Source organism: Quercus lobata, chromosome 11 (genome assembly GCF_001633185.2).
Source record: "Quercus lobata isolate SW786 chromosome 11, ValleyOak3.0 Primary Assembly, whole genome shotgun sequence".
Classification (NCBI taxonomy): Eukaryota; Viridiplantae; Streptophyta; class Magnoliopsida; order Fagales; family Fagaceae; genus Quercus; species Quercus lobata.
In genome coordinates, this window is record NC_044914.1 from 41358482 (window position 1) to 41372841 (window position 14360).

At 37.4% G+C, this 14360-nt stretch overlaps 1 protein-coding gene across 2 annotated transcripts; it reads right to left on the reverse strand.

The window, feature by feature from the left end:
- Nucleotides 1-273: 273 nt before the first annotated feature.
- On the reverse strand, nucleotides 274-5640 carry LOC115967602 (disease resistance protein RPP13-like). 2 transcript variants are annotated; one of them, XM_031086734.1, is made up of 2 exons: nucleotides 5243-5640; nucleotides 274-3722 (listed from the first exon to the last, which is right to left on the reverse strand). In XM_031086734.1, exon 2 carries the CDS (start codon nucleotides 3436-3438, stop codon nucleotides 553-555), a length of 2886 nt encoding a protein of 961 aa, XP_030942594.1. In that variant the 5' UTR covers nucleotides 3439-3722; nucleotides 5243-5640; the 3' UTR covers nucleotides 274-552. The 2 variants fall into 2 exon arrangements, with proteins under 2 accessions (XP_030942594.1, XP_030942593.1); XM_031086733.1 differs by having other exon boundaries at nucleotides 274-3736.
- Between the last annotated feature and the right edge of the window lie 8720 nt (nucleotides 5641-14360).

The following is a 14360-nucleotide window of genomic DNA, read 5'->3' on the forward strand; positions in this document are numbered from 1 at the left end:
CACATTAGTTTTTTTTTCCATCCAAGAGATAACGTCAAAGACCAGATTAATATGGGAATAAAAATGTTAAAAACCAAATTGACATAAAACTAAAAATGTTAGGGACCAAATTAATACGATTGAAAAGTTAGAGACTTGTAAAAAATAAAATAAACAAGAGGAAGAAGAAAAGATAAAGACTAAATTGACATATGATGTAAAAGATAAAGACTAACTATATATTTTACCCAATAATATATTTGAACCCAAAATACAGACTTAATAAGCTTTTCGATTAAGTAGCATCCCAAGATTATACCTTCCTCCAAACCAAAATGGATTTATAATCATAAACATAATAGATTATTGGATATATATATATATATATATATGGGTACCAATTAACTATTGGAAAGACTTAAAAGCTAGGATAATCAAGGAATTTATGGTGGGAAACAACTAACAAGTACATATCATACAATCACAACCTAAACAAACAGACAAAACAGAGTACCATTAACCCTTAGGCATCACCAATACATAGCACAGTAGATGAAGTCATCAACTATTTTCTCAAGTAGTTGAGTCCAAAGGTGGATAGACTTGGAGCTTACATCCATCCCTCATTTGCAACTGTTGAACCATGTTTGCCAATTTCACAGAGGGATGCAAAACTTCCACATCCCGCAAGGCAGTCAAGCAACAAAGTTCGTCAGGGGGCATATAAAAAAACTCGCAACGGTTAATGACCAAACGTTGAAGCCTTGGCATTGCACCTCTCCCCTTAGTCCATCTTACAACATACATATTTTCCATTTTAAAGACTTCAAGTTGAGGAAAACTACTTTCATCGCAATCCAGTTTCATCTCACTGTTGTCTTGAAGGAAACCTCGTATTTTGAGCATTCTAAGTTTGGTAAGGCTACCCAACACTCTTGTGACAGCTGGAGATAAGTTTGCCACTTCTACTAGGGTTATCTTTGTGAGGGAAAACTGGAATGAAACTTGACTTGAAAGCTGACGGAGTTTATAAATCTTCAAAGTTTGTAGGTGACACAAGGAATGCAAGCTTGACAAAATCTCTGATTGTACATGTCTTAAAGAATACAATCCCAATTTCCTTACAATAGGAAAACTGGCCTTGGCAAAGAGACTCTCATTGGCTTCATCTACAGCTATACCAGTAAGGACTTGAAGATTGGGTAAAGCCACTTTATTGTTAGTTATAGGTAGATATGCTGGCCCATCCAGGTACAAATGTCTTAATTTTTGCAACTTCCATATCCCCCTGGGCACGCTTTTGATTGACATTGTAGAATTTCTCATGTCCAGTGTCTCCAGATTCCAAAGGTTGAATATGGAATCTGGAATGACATGAAGCTCACCAGATCTAATGCTTAAGTACCTCAAAAAGATCAGGTTTTCAATCCTTTTGGGGATTAAGCAACAGATGCCAATATTACTAAGCTCTACTACCCGAACCAACTTATTACTTTCGCAAAGCCATTCCAAGTAGCTTTTATTAGGAGGACTCTTAAGCTCAACAGCCTCCCCAAAGCCTATTATAGAACGGCTATTTGAACAGCTATTTGAAGGCTCACAAGGGGTAGAAGAAATGTATGCTTGGTTGCCAATGTGGGTGGAAATTCTACGAGATTTGCTTATGGGTGAAAGTTTAAGATCTGAATGAACATCAAGAAACCTCTGTTCAGTGCTCTCCTTTATACAGAGGTCTCGTACAAGATCATGGATACGACATGTTTTGACTCCTTCATCTAGCCTTTTTGTTGCTATTTGAATCAAGCTCCTATCAATGAGTTCCTCCAAGTAGTCTTCAGCAATGTCCTCCATATTTCTTTTCCCAATTTGTTGAATGAATCCCTCGGCTATCCAAAGTCGGATTAGTTGCCTCACTGGTATCTCAAAGTTTTCTGGATATATACCTAAGTATAGAAAGCATGGTTTCAATCGTCGGGGTAACTGGTTGTAGCTTAGAGCCAATACGTCAATGCAACCTGATCCATTCTCTGTCAAATACGAATTGACATGGCCAACATATTTCGACCATGTTCGATGTGATTTCTCCTTATTTGCCAAAAGACCCCCCAATACCACAATAGCAAGTGGTAAACCATGGCAACTTTTTACAATTTGACTCCCTAGAGTTTCAAGTTCTAGAGGACATGTACCTCCCCTGAACGCCTTCTTAGAGAAGAGCTCCCAACTTTTATCTTCATCAAGAAATGGGAGTTCATAAGGGGGAATAGGAGGCATACTATCACTAAGACTACTCGCATGTAATGCCACTTCTTTTATTCGGCTAGTGATCAATATTCTACTTCCGTTGGAATTAGTAGGAAAGATAACACTTACCTCATTCCATGCCTCAATTTTCCAAATGTCGTCCATGACAAGTAGGTACCTCTTGTCTTTCAAGCATTTGGACAACACAGTTTTCAATTCATCGTCATCCAAATCTTGCCATCCTTCACCATTGTTTCTGTAAATACCTTTCACAAAACCCGACAATGATTTTTGCAATTTATGGTCTTGTATTTGTTCCAAGGACTCAAGCAATGCCTTTCTGCATTCTTCATCATTCATTGCCTTGATATCGTTCAAGTCTTCAATTAGTGTCCTTTTCAATTTATCTTTGCTCAGGCACCTAGCTTCCAGAACATGAAATAATTCCTCTTTCAATTCAGCTTTCAACACGTACTTCTTCAGTTTTGGCATTGGTGTCACACCCCTCAAAATTTCAAGCAACAGGTCTCTGATTTTATATTCTTGAGAGACATACACCCACCCACGGAAATCAAAGAAATTCTTGACATCATTGTTGTTGTAGACCTTCCTAGCAAGAGTGGTTTTCCCTAAGCCACCCATTCCAACTATTGAAACAACATTAAGTTGCAAACTCCCTTCAATAAGCTGCCTCACCAATACCTTTGTGTCATGACCAAAGCCCACCACTTGATCTTCCTCTACGTATCTTCTGCGGCTGTGCAGTATCACCTCTGCTTCTGCATCTCCTCTGGATGATTCAGCTATTTCTACACCGTACTTGCTGCTATTGTCGTTAATTTCCTTCTTGATGATCCTGATGCTCTCTATCTTTTTTGCAATCTGGTGAAATGCAATTGCTCGGTCAGCTGAAGGGATAAACTTTCCCAGCTTGCCCAGCTTGCCTTTTCTTCTTCTGTGCTTTGTCACAGCCATGATGAATATATCAATAACATCCTCAGCCTCATAAGCTACGTCCCTGATTTGGCTTACTATCTGCTTCACGAACTTATTGTAATGTTCTCTCCCCGCAGTATCTTCGAGGAAGATGTTGATCAGAAACAGCTCATACTGAAGTAACTTGACTTGATCCTCTACTCCCCCAAGCAATTTTGATTCTTGAGAGATCAACCGAGCCAGGTTCTCCAACAGGAAACTCACAACACTGTCTGCCATGTCTGCTTAAAACACTAAAACTTGTACAACAATTTCAGATATTTTCTCAGAGGAAGAGGGATTGTTGGGAAGGGAAAGTCCTGAAGGATGAAGGAAAGGTTTTTCCTATGAGAAGTCTGAAGTCTCTTTGAAGAGTGAAGACACAAATTCTTAGCTGGAAAGTTTTTCCTGTATCAAGAGTCTAAAGTCTCTTTGAAGAGTGAAGACAAACATTCTTAGCTGGAAAGTTTTTCCTGTATCAAGAGTCTAAAGTCTCTTTGAAGAGTGAAGACAAACATTCTTGGCTGGAAAGTTTTTCCTGTATCAAAAGTTATTTTACAATTTGAATTATCAAATTTTCATTAAAAAAAAAAAAAATTTGAATTATCAAATGATGTGGAAGCAAATCCATTTGGAGCAGTTATCAACAAAATCGTGTTATTGATATATAATTATTAAGAAGTTTCTATCGCTCACTCTGTTTTGTAAGAAAAAATTGACCAATGTATTTATCAATTCATGGTGAAGTATATAAGGAACTAAAATATTAGCATCCTCTTCTAGTCATATCTATATGTTTATCAATTCATGGTGATCTGCTAGCTTTTTGCACTTCCTTATGGAAGTTCTAATTGTTCTAAAATAGCAGAAGCTCAAATTACCAACATTGATTGTGAAAATATTTTAGGCTTATGAAAGATCTCTAAACTAATAATAGGAACGAATAAAATTAATCCAAAAGAAAATAGACACAAAACACCAAGAATTAACGTGGTTCGGCAATAGCCTACATCCATAGGCAACGACAAACAAATTTCATTATATCAAATTTGGGATAATACAAATTGGTGTAGAGGCACTCTCACAAACCAAAATGCCAAATACACCCAAATAACTCTCTCTCACAAATACAAAACCAAAGGTTCACAAATACCGAATATAAATACCACAAACCAAAGAGAGAGCCACAAATCAAATCCAAAAGTTGCAATGCACCAAGAGAGAGCAAATCACCAAACTACAGAACCAAGCAGTAACAAACCTCTCCCACTATTCCAAATTGCAACCCACAAATATCAAAAAACGAAAACAAAAGAGAGCCTCTTTTCTCACACCCACACAACCTTCTCTATTTTTTTCTTTTGTTTACAATTGCCGCAACACCTATGGACACAGATACGATATGGACAATTTTTGAAAAGTAAGGATACGACATAGTGTGGACACGGCAATTAAATAATTAATTAAATTTTATATTTAGGCATATTTTTTAATATTTTTAGACATAAAATACATGTCTAGAATTTAAATTATGTAAGAACTACAAATAAGTAAACTAACACCCAAAACCGTACAATAATACATATAAAATGTTTAGAGTAAAAACCAAAAGTTTAAATAGGCTACATTCAACTTAGTAACATATTTCCATAGAGGAGCAGCTGATTCAGTTGATTTTTCACTTTCAATATTCATTTTAGTAAAATCACCTATAATATTTAACTTTAATAAATAAATAAAACTATAGCAGGACACACAAAAACAAAATTCACTAAATTCATAATAAACATTATACTTTATAAGGGAAAACAAAATGCTGAGTTAAGAAACAAAAAAAAAAAAAAAATCATAATAATAAAAAAATCATAATAAAAAGTATAACACAGTGACACTTTGACAGTAAGAGTGGGATTTAAATAAATAAGCGTTATTACTTATAAATGAGTAACAGTACACTCATTCACCCAAATATCTAAAAAATAAATAAATAAATAAACACAGAGAGAGAGAGAGAGAGAGAGAGAGAGAAGAGAAGTGGTCGGACCTGTTGTCCACGCCGAAAGAGAGAGAGAGAGATCGGAAGGGACAGGGCACGGCGTCTACGTCTATGGAGCTCGCCGATCGGTCCGATCTAGCTCCGGCGAGGGACAGAGGGCAGCGGGCAGAGGTCAGAGGGAGGGCGGGTTGAGAACTTGAGATGTGGGTTTCAGTTTTTTGTTAGAAAAGAAACTCACTAGCGGAGTTGGGGAATCGGAAGTGGGGGCGTAGTGAAGGAGATCATTGAAGATGGAAGGCCAGATTGGAGTTGTTAAGGCTGAGGCTTGATTTGTGGGTTTAGTTGAGGTTGTCACGGTGGGGTTATGTGTGACAGTGAAAACTAAGGTCTGTAACTATGGCATGGTGAAGCTTATGTTTTGGGGCATAGAGAGAGCGAGAGAAAGAGACCCGTGTGGATGTGTGTGGAGGAAAGTGAAGAAAAGGAAAAATATGAAGACAATGAACACGTGAATGAGTGGATGAGAAAAAAGAAAAAAAAGAGATATGTGGAAGACATGCATTCAGGTAAAAAAATATAATGTGGAAGACATGCACTAAAGCAATAAAATTTTTAAGATAAAATTTTAAATTACAAAAATTTAAAAGAGAAAAAATATAAAACTACAAATTATTTTACAACTTTTTTCTCATAATTGTAATGTGAAAGTATATGAGTAGTACAGAAAAAATTATAGGTTTATGTATAAGCGGTAGGCAATCACCCACATTATGGGGAAACTCAAATTATAATGCACGTTATCTATATATATAATTGTAGGATCACGTTTTACAGTCAAAACCTAAGATGTATGAGATCTTAGACCTGTGAGCCAGATACATTAAATTTGTAGAGAGTGAGTCGAAGAGTTAGGCCTTAGTACATGGGTAATAGTTAATATGGTGTTCATGACAGTTAAGCAAAGATGAACTGAGTTTATCAAGGAAGGCTGGTTCCTCGGCACAATCCGAGAAGCTTTTTCTGGTACACGTTTAGTGGTAGGGATTTCAGGGTCCTCCCCATTGCCTCCCTTCACCCCCCCCCCCTTTTTATATTGGTTTTCTTCCCCCCGATTTAGATTCATAGTGCTGATACTTGTCCCATCAACCCCTCCCCAAAGCTGTAAAGTTGTTGGGAGTGGTTGTAAAAGTAGAAAAGCATGGCTCTGTCAGGTACAGAGCACTGAATGCAATAATGGCAGCTTTCCTTTAGATATTTTCATTCTTTCCGTTGTTCTTTTTTGTCTTAGTACTTTTTCTATTCCATGAAATGACCCGGAGTGCCACTCTTAGTGATAGGCCGTTCCCTTTGTCCTCGGCCAGATATGGCCGAGGAAGGATTCTTCCCATGGCCAAGGAGGGGTTCTCCTTTGGACTGGGCCCTTGGCCCAACATGTATATTAGTGTGGGCTCCCCGATCTGTTACCCCCACAATAATAATTGGTAAAACTGAGAGAAAATTCAATTAGATTTCAAATTGGAACGTGGGTTCCAGTTAACTCAACTGGTAAAGTCTCTGATGGTTGTATAAGAGATCTGGGGTTCAATTCCTGTCTATACCAAAAACTGATTGGTATTTTGGTCTGATGATAAAGAATTATCATTAGGAGCAGATACCATAAGTTAAAACTCTCTCCCAAACACCAAAAAAAAAAAAAAAAAGGTATTGAATTTTAATTGAAATTCATAAGTTAAAACTCTCTCCCAAACACACGCACACACACAACACACACAAAAAAAAAAAAAAAGGTATTGAATTTTAATTGAAATTCAATTTTGGGCATGTATTCCATCTAATTTTTTTTAATTTTTATGACAAGTAAATTATTGAATGCAAAAATAGAATAGTCTAGATCTAATTAGATTCTAAATATATATATATATATATATAAATTGTGATTGTTTTTAAATGTATCTGTGCATATACACGAGATTACACACTAGTTTATATGAAAGGAAGAAATACTAATATCATAATTAAATCACTATTAGTGGACATATGTATTTATGACAAAATATAGAAGAGAGATTTGAATAGACAAATCATGGGCCGGATAATTTTATTTTGGTCGAGAATCATGGGCCGGTTAACTAATACTATAAATTAAATCACTTATACTTTTTAAATTCCCTCATTATGACCTATTACTATTAGTTGACATATATATTTATAGAAAAATATAGAAGAGAGATTTGAATAGACAATTTTATGGATACTAAAAGAAATCAAAAAGACAATGTGTAAATCAATTGAGTGGTGAAATAAAAATGGTAAGTGGTCAATTAGTTGTCTACCAATATTACCGTTACAATACCATACATGTATTAATGTATACACGATTGATATGGTTCTCCTCCTAACAAAAAATTTAAATAAAAAACATATCCAATATGTGTTAGTACAATAAACACAAACGAGTCATTGGAGTTATACTTAAATACCTCCCTTTTTTTTCATTTGTTATTTTCCCCTTTCTAATATGCTTCCTTTTTTTTTTTTTTTTGAGAAGATTCTAATATGCTTCCTCAATCTTTATATCTTCTCCAACTTTTGAGCTTCTCTCTATTCTCTCTCTCTCTTATTACTTGAAATAATTATAAAGACAATCTCAATTTCTCACATTGGCAGTAACCTTGTGTTCAATAGCTGTCCTTTGTCCACAGCCAAGGTAAGTTTTCACGAACCACAAATAAGGAAAAGTTGTGTATTACTTCACAAATTTGTATTCCAAATTTTATAATTATTCAATGAATATAATGTTATTCTCAATCTTATAGCTAATGTCCTTAGCCTTTTTTAATCCCAATTTTACCCAAATCTCTAACAAAAAATATAGTTAGAAAAGAGACTCACTAGCAGAGTTGGGGAATTGGAAGTGGCGGCATAGTGAAGGAGATCGTTGAAGATGGAAGGTCCGATTGGAGTTGTAAAGGCTGAGGCTTGATTTGTGGGTTTAGTTGAGGATGTCATGATGGGGTTATGTGTGACAGTGAAAACTAAGGTCTGTAACTATGGCATGGTGGAGCTTATGTTTTGGTGGCTTGGTGCTACAATGCTGCTCTTCATTTTGTGGCATAGAGAGAGCAAGAGAAAGAGACCCATGTGGATGTGTGTGGAGGAAAGTGAAGAAAAGGAAAAATAAGAAGATAACGAACAAGCGAATGAGTTGATGAAAAAAAAAAAAAAAGAGATATGTGGAAGACGGGTAATTCTATAGTACCCCATCTTTTTTTTTTTTTTTTTTTGGTACGGTACCCACTAGTAGGCAACCTGCTATATCAGGTTACCAAAACATCACATTTGATGGTATTATCCTCACATTGTGTAGTACTAACATCACATGTGATTCTACTTTTGTTACATTCGGTGATTCCCTTATTTTTTCTTACATTTGATGGTACCATTCTTATATTATGCAGTACCAACATCATATGTGACTGTACTTTTGTCACATTTGATGGTTTTTTTTTTTTTTTCTCACATTTGATGGTACCATCCTCACATTGTATAGTACTAACATCACATGTGATTGTACTTTTGTCACATTCGGTAATTCCCTTATTTTTTTTCTCACATTTGATGGTACTATCCTCACATTGTATAGTATTAATATCATATGTGACTGTACTTTTATCATATTCGATGGTTCCTTTATTTTTTTCTCACATTTGATGGCACAATCCTCATATTGTGTAGTACTAACATCACATGTGATTGTACTTTCGTCACATTTGGTGGTTCCCTTATTTTTTCTCACATTTGATGGTACCATCTTCACATTGCGCAGTACCAACATCACATGTGACTATACTTTTGTCACATTCAGTAGTTCCTTTATTTTTTTTCTTACATTTGATGGTACCATCCTCACATTATGTAGTAACAACATCACATTTGACTATATTTTGTCACATTTGACTATATTTTGTCACATATGATGGTATCATCCTCACATTGCACAGTACTAACATCACATGTGACTGTACTTTTGCCACATTCAGTGGTTCCTTTATTTTTTTCTCACATTTTGATGGTACCATCCTCACATTTTGATGGTACCATCCTCACATTACACAGTACCAACATCACATGTGACTGTACTTTTGTCACATTCGGTGGTTCCTTTAGTTTTTTCTCACATTTGATGGTACCATCCTTATATTGTATAGTACAAACATCACATGTGACTGTATTTTGTCATTTGGTAGTTTCTTTATTTTTTTCTCACATTTGATGGTACTTTCCTCACATTATACAGTACCAATATCACATGTGACTGTATTTTGTTACATTCGGTGGTTCCCTTATTTTTTTTCCTTACATTTTATGGTACCAACCTCATATTGCACAGTACCAACATCGCATGTGACTGTACTTTTGTCACATTCGGTAGTTCCCTTATTTTTTTCCTCACATTTTACGGTACCATCCTCACATTGCGCAATACCAACATCACATGTGACTGTACTTTTGTCACATTCGGTGGTTCCCTTATTTTTTCTCATATTTGATGGTATCATTCTCATATTGCACAGTACCAACATCAATTATGACTATATTTTTGTTACATTCTATGGTTCCCTTACTATTTTCTCATATTTGACGGTTCCATCCTCATATTGTGCTGTTCTAACATCACCTTTGACAGTTATGTTCTCACATTTGGTGGTTCCCTTATTTTTTTTCTCACATTTGCCGGTTCTGATATCGCTTCGAATCAGTAAGGTGGATGCTCTGGCTTCGGTGGGCTACTAAATGGTGGAAGGCCTACAAAAAGCAAACGTTGTCAAAAAGGGGATCGAAAAAGACCGGCCAAACCCCCTCCGATGGCAAAGTTAGTCTCACAGGAATGAAGTTCCAACTTTTTGGGAGTCAAGTCTCAAAATGTTCTTACCTCTCTTGGGTTCAGACTGGTCCTTTATATAGAGATCCTAGGGACGATTATTTGTCCAATAACCTCCCCAAGATTTGTGGAAGCCAATGAGTCTGGAGTTAACTTCCTCAACGGCTACTAAAGTTGTAACCGCTAACAGAAGTTAACTCATTTCAGGGATTCATGGCAATAGCTACGGGTTTAGTAACCGCTACAAAGAGTCGAAAGTTTTCTAAGTGTTGCATATTCGTCCGTCTAGTGTATGATGATTTGGTCGTCCCTGGACATCTGATGATTGTCCATGGACAACCTTCATGGACGAGTTTATCGTCCATGGGAGACTTCACTGATCAAGAGTTAGTAAAAATGTCCATGAACATTTTTCCTTCTTCTAGGCTGATTCTTGGTCCAACTTGCTCTATTGGCTCTGGACGATGCCTTTGGACGAACTAGAGTTGGACTAATTTTCAACTTCCCTATCAGTTGCCCCGTTGTTCAAAGGGTCGTCTAGGATAATGTTGTGATTTTAATAAAATTTCACTTTTTGTGAGCCATGTGTAGCGAAGCTGTTGGTTCGCCAGTCGTGTCGATCCTGTTTCCCAAAGGAACCGCCACGTGTCAATTTTTGAGTGGCGAGCGTCGTTTCACTAACCCTGTTGCTAGGGTCTATAAATAGTGCATTCTCTTTCATGCCCCTTACTTTCCTCTCATTTTCTCTTCTGCCATTTCGTCCAAGAGCCTCGTCTAGCTCTCCTCCTAGTTCTATCAGGTATTTCCTCTTTCTTTTTAGGTTTTCATCTTAAATCTTTCCACATTTCAACCATTTCTTCGTCTAGTAGTTTAGAAATGGAGATAGACGAGTATCAGGATGGTTCTTCTGGGAATGAGGGTAGTGAGGAGAGTAGTGTAGATAGCTTATCCTGTAGCAATTCCTTAGACAAGCATTACTCGTCTAGGGTTCCTGGCATTCCTTTAGAGGAATTTCAGGACCTACAACGTAGGATAGCCTCTGGATCTGGGGCTAGCTCGTCCAGACAGCCATCTAGCCCTCCTCAAGATGAGGAAGAGGATGAGGAAGAAGTCATTTATAGTTGTGCCCCAGAGGTAGCATCCACCTTAGATGCTGCCAAGTTAAAAACTCTTGTAGATAGATACCAAATTCCTAAAGAGCTTAACTCTCGTCTACCCAAGGCTAGAGAATGGTATTGTTCTTCTTCCTCTGGTTTAGGGGTATGCACTTCTTACCTTTTAACTGACCTTAGGTTCCCTCTAAATTCCTTCTGCAGAGACCTCTTCCAAAGGTTAGGTATTGGACCTAACCAGCTCAACCCTAATGGTTGGAGGACAATAGTAGCCATGCAAGTGCTATGGCGTAAGGCATTGGAAGGGAATCGTCCAATTACGGTGGACGAGTTCCTTTACTGTTATAAGCCCTCGGAGATAAAGAAATCTGCTGGTTTTTACCAGTTCTCGTCCAGGGGCTCTTATTACAGTTTAATTAAGGACTGTAGCTCGTCTGACCGACTTTGGAAAAAAGAATTTTTTGTTATTTCTGGAAATTGGGCTAGGGACCCAGCTGTGGGTAATCCCCCTTTCCCACCTTTTACCAACCCTCTAGGTCGTCTTCGTCCTGAAGGTATGTTTTCTTTCCATTTTATTTCGTTTCTCCTTACATTTTTCCTATCTTTCAATCGTCTAACTCTTTCTCTCAGTGATGCAACTATTGTTCGTCCACGTTTGGACAAATTTTACTTGGACCAGATAGACGTGGTTCATACCTTCCTTGGGAGAACATTCCACGATTTGGTAAATCTCAGTCGTTTAGCAGCTTAGGGACTTGGCCCAGTGCCTACTACAGAGAACCTCAGTCACGAGGAGACTACCCGTCGAAGTAAGTATCGTCCACTTTATTTCATTTCTTTTTTTTTTTAATTGATTTTCCTCGTCACAGGGATAACTACAATGAGGGAAAACAAAGAAAAAACAGTAACTAGTGGGGATGAGGATGTTACTGCACCCCCAACTGTCCAAGTGACTTCCATCCAGGCTGGGAAGAGGAAGTCTAAGTCGATATCCAATGCCGTGGACCTGGACGACCTTCCAAGTCGTCGAGGCCCTAAGAAGCAAAAGCCTGGTAAGACTTCCCTTCCCAAGGTCCCCAAGTTTACACCTCCGACAGTGAACTTGGACGACCCTCTGGTGGATGTAGAGCCTGTCCAAACAATTCATCCCGTCCAGATTGATCCTCCCCCTCCACCCAAAGCTTCTCGTAAGCCTAGTTTGTCGGAGCCCTCTGATCGTCCTTCCAATCTGGTTCTGGACGAGGGTTACGCATGGAGGACGTTCAAAGGAATCATCACTAAGCGTGAAGTTAATGAATGCTACAACATGTCAGTGAAGGAGTTTGAACGTTCTGGCATCCATGACCTTTTTAAGGTAAGTATTTCCCTTGTCCTTGTATGTAAATTTTTTTTTTTTTTTTTTAAATTTTAATTTGATTAGGATGTCTAACTCCCTTTCGTCCATATGCAGGCTATGTCAAAATTTTATACAGCAACCTGCCAAGCTAAGGAGCTTGCTACAGAGGCCAAGACGGCTAAGGACAAAGCTAAAGAGCTGAACAATGAAGTTCTGCTAAAAAGGGGGAGGTCCTTAGGTTGACTGAGGATTTTAATCGTCTACAAGGAAGTGAGACGAAGCTGAAAAACGAGGTGGAAGAGCTTAAAGCTAATAACTTGGAGAAGGATACCCATATCGTCCATCTCAAAAGACAAGTCTCTGAGTTTGCCTCGTCCTTAGAGAAAGCACGTGAAGAAGCCGTAGTAGCCTTTAAGAAGTCTGACGAGTACAAGAATCGTCTAGACAGCCACTATGTAGCTGGCTATGAGGACTTTCATGCTGATGCTAAGGAGACATATCCTGACTTGGACTTCAATTCTTTTAAGCTTCCCCTCGCTACTGAAAGTTCCTTATTGCAGACGAGTTCTGAGGACATCAACATAATGGACGATGCTAACACTGAAGTGACCCAGGATGACCCCAAGACTAGCTTGCCCAAGTGATTGCATTTTCCTTAGAAAATTTACTTTACTTTTATTTACCTTTATCTGGAAGTGCCTGTTGTTTTGGGCTTTGTTCTTTACTTCTTTTATTCAAGTTTATACAAGTACAATTGTCTCGTCCAAGATTATGGATGAGTCTTATATACAGTTAGTTTTATTTTCACAACTTAAGGGTTTTTTTGGACGCAGGTCGTCCACCCTTCTTTAAATTCCATGAACAAATGAATATTTTCTATTTTCACCTTCCATTGTGTTTGAACACATACATTTCCTGTTTTATGTATGAAATTTTATTTTCATTATTCATATCATTTTTGTGGCTGTGTGGTTCATTCACCCAGGAATTTAGTTTGCCTCGTCTTGAGTATAGGGGTGAATTTCTTATTACATCACCGAAAGAGAGAAAATTGAATCCTTTTAGCTTATGTACAGTTCTTCTATGAATAACTTCCTTTTTGGTTAGCTTTTATTCATTATTCAAATTTAGGGACGACCATATTTCCGTCCTTGATAAGACTTCCCAGCAATTTCTCATCCATGCAATGGATTGTTACACTGGTTAGATTCATTTATGGGCTTGTGTTTTTGCAGTCTTTGTTCGTCCATGTTTTGGACAGCCATTTCTAGGATTTCATCTCGTCTTGAGCTTTAGATGGATATACCTTCTATTTTAACTTTAACTCAGGTTTCATCTCGTCTTAAGCTTTGGACGAATGTACCTTGTTTCATTTTAACTCAGGTTTCATCTCGTCTTAAGCTTTGGACGGATGTACCTTGTTTCATTTTAACTCAGGTTTCATCTCATCTTAAGCTTTGGACGGATGTACCTTGTTTTATTTTTCCTTTTAAGGAAAGCTTATGGACAATACATCCTTGCGTCCAAGGATTTCATTCGTCCATGCTTATTTGCTTTTTTTGTGGATCATTCTGAATGAATATAAAAAAATAAAGGATTCCCACACAATATACTTGAAAATACATCATATATATATCTGAAAATCCAAACTTATGTAAACATTCGTCCACAGGCATGGCATATGCTCGTGAGCTAGTGCCTTAAGGAATTAAAAATACAAACCAACTTGTCCATGAATAGCACAAAAGTGAAAACACTAATGTACTTTCTAGGGGATTATTAAAATATTTAAAACACATAATAGTAGTAAACAAACATGAGATGCTTCCCCTTGTC

Bases quoted from the DNA above. Each gene is read 5' to 3' on its own strand.
- LOC115967602 (XM_031086734.1), bottom strand. From the start codon at position 3,438: ATGGCAGACAGTGTTGTGAGTTTCCTGTTGGAGAACCTGGCTCGGTTG.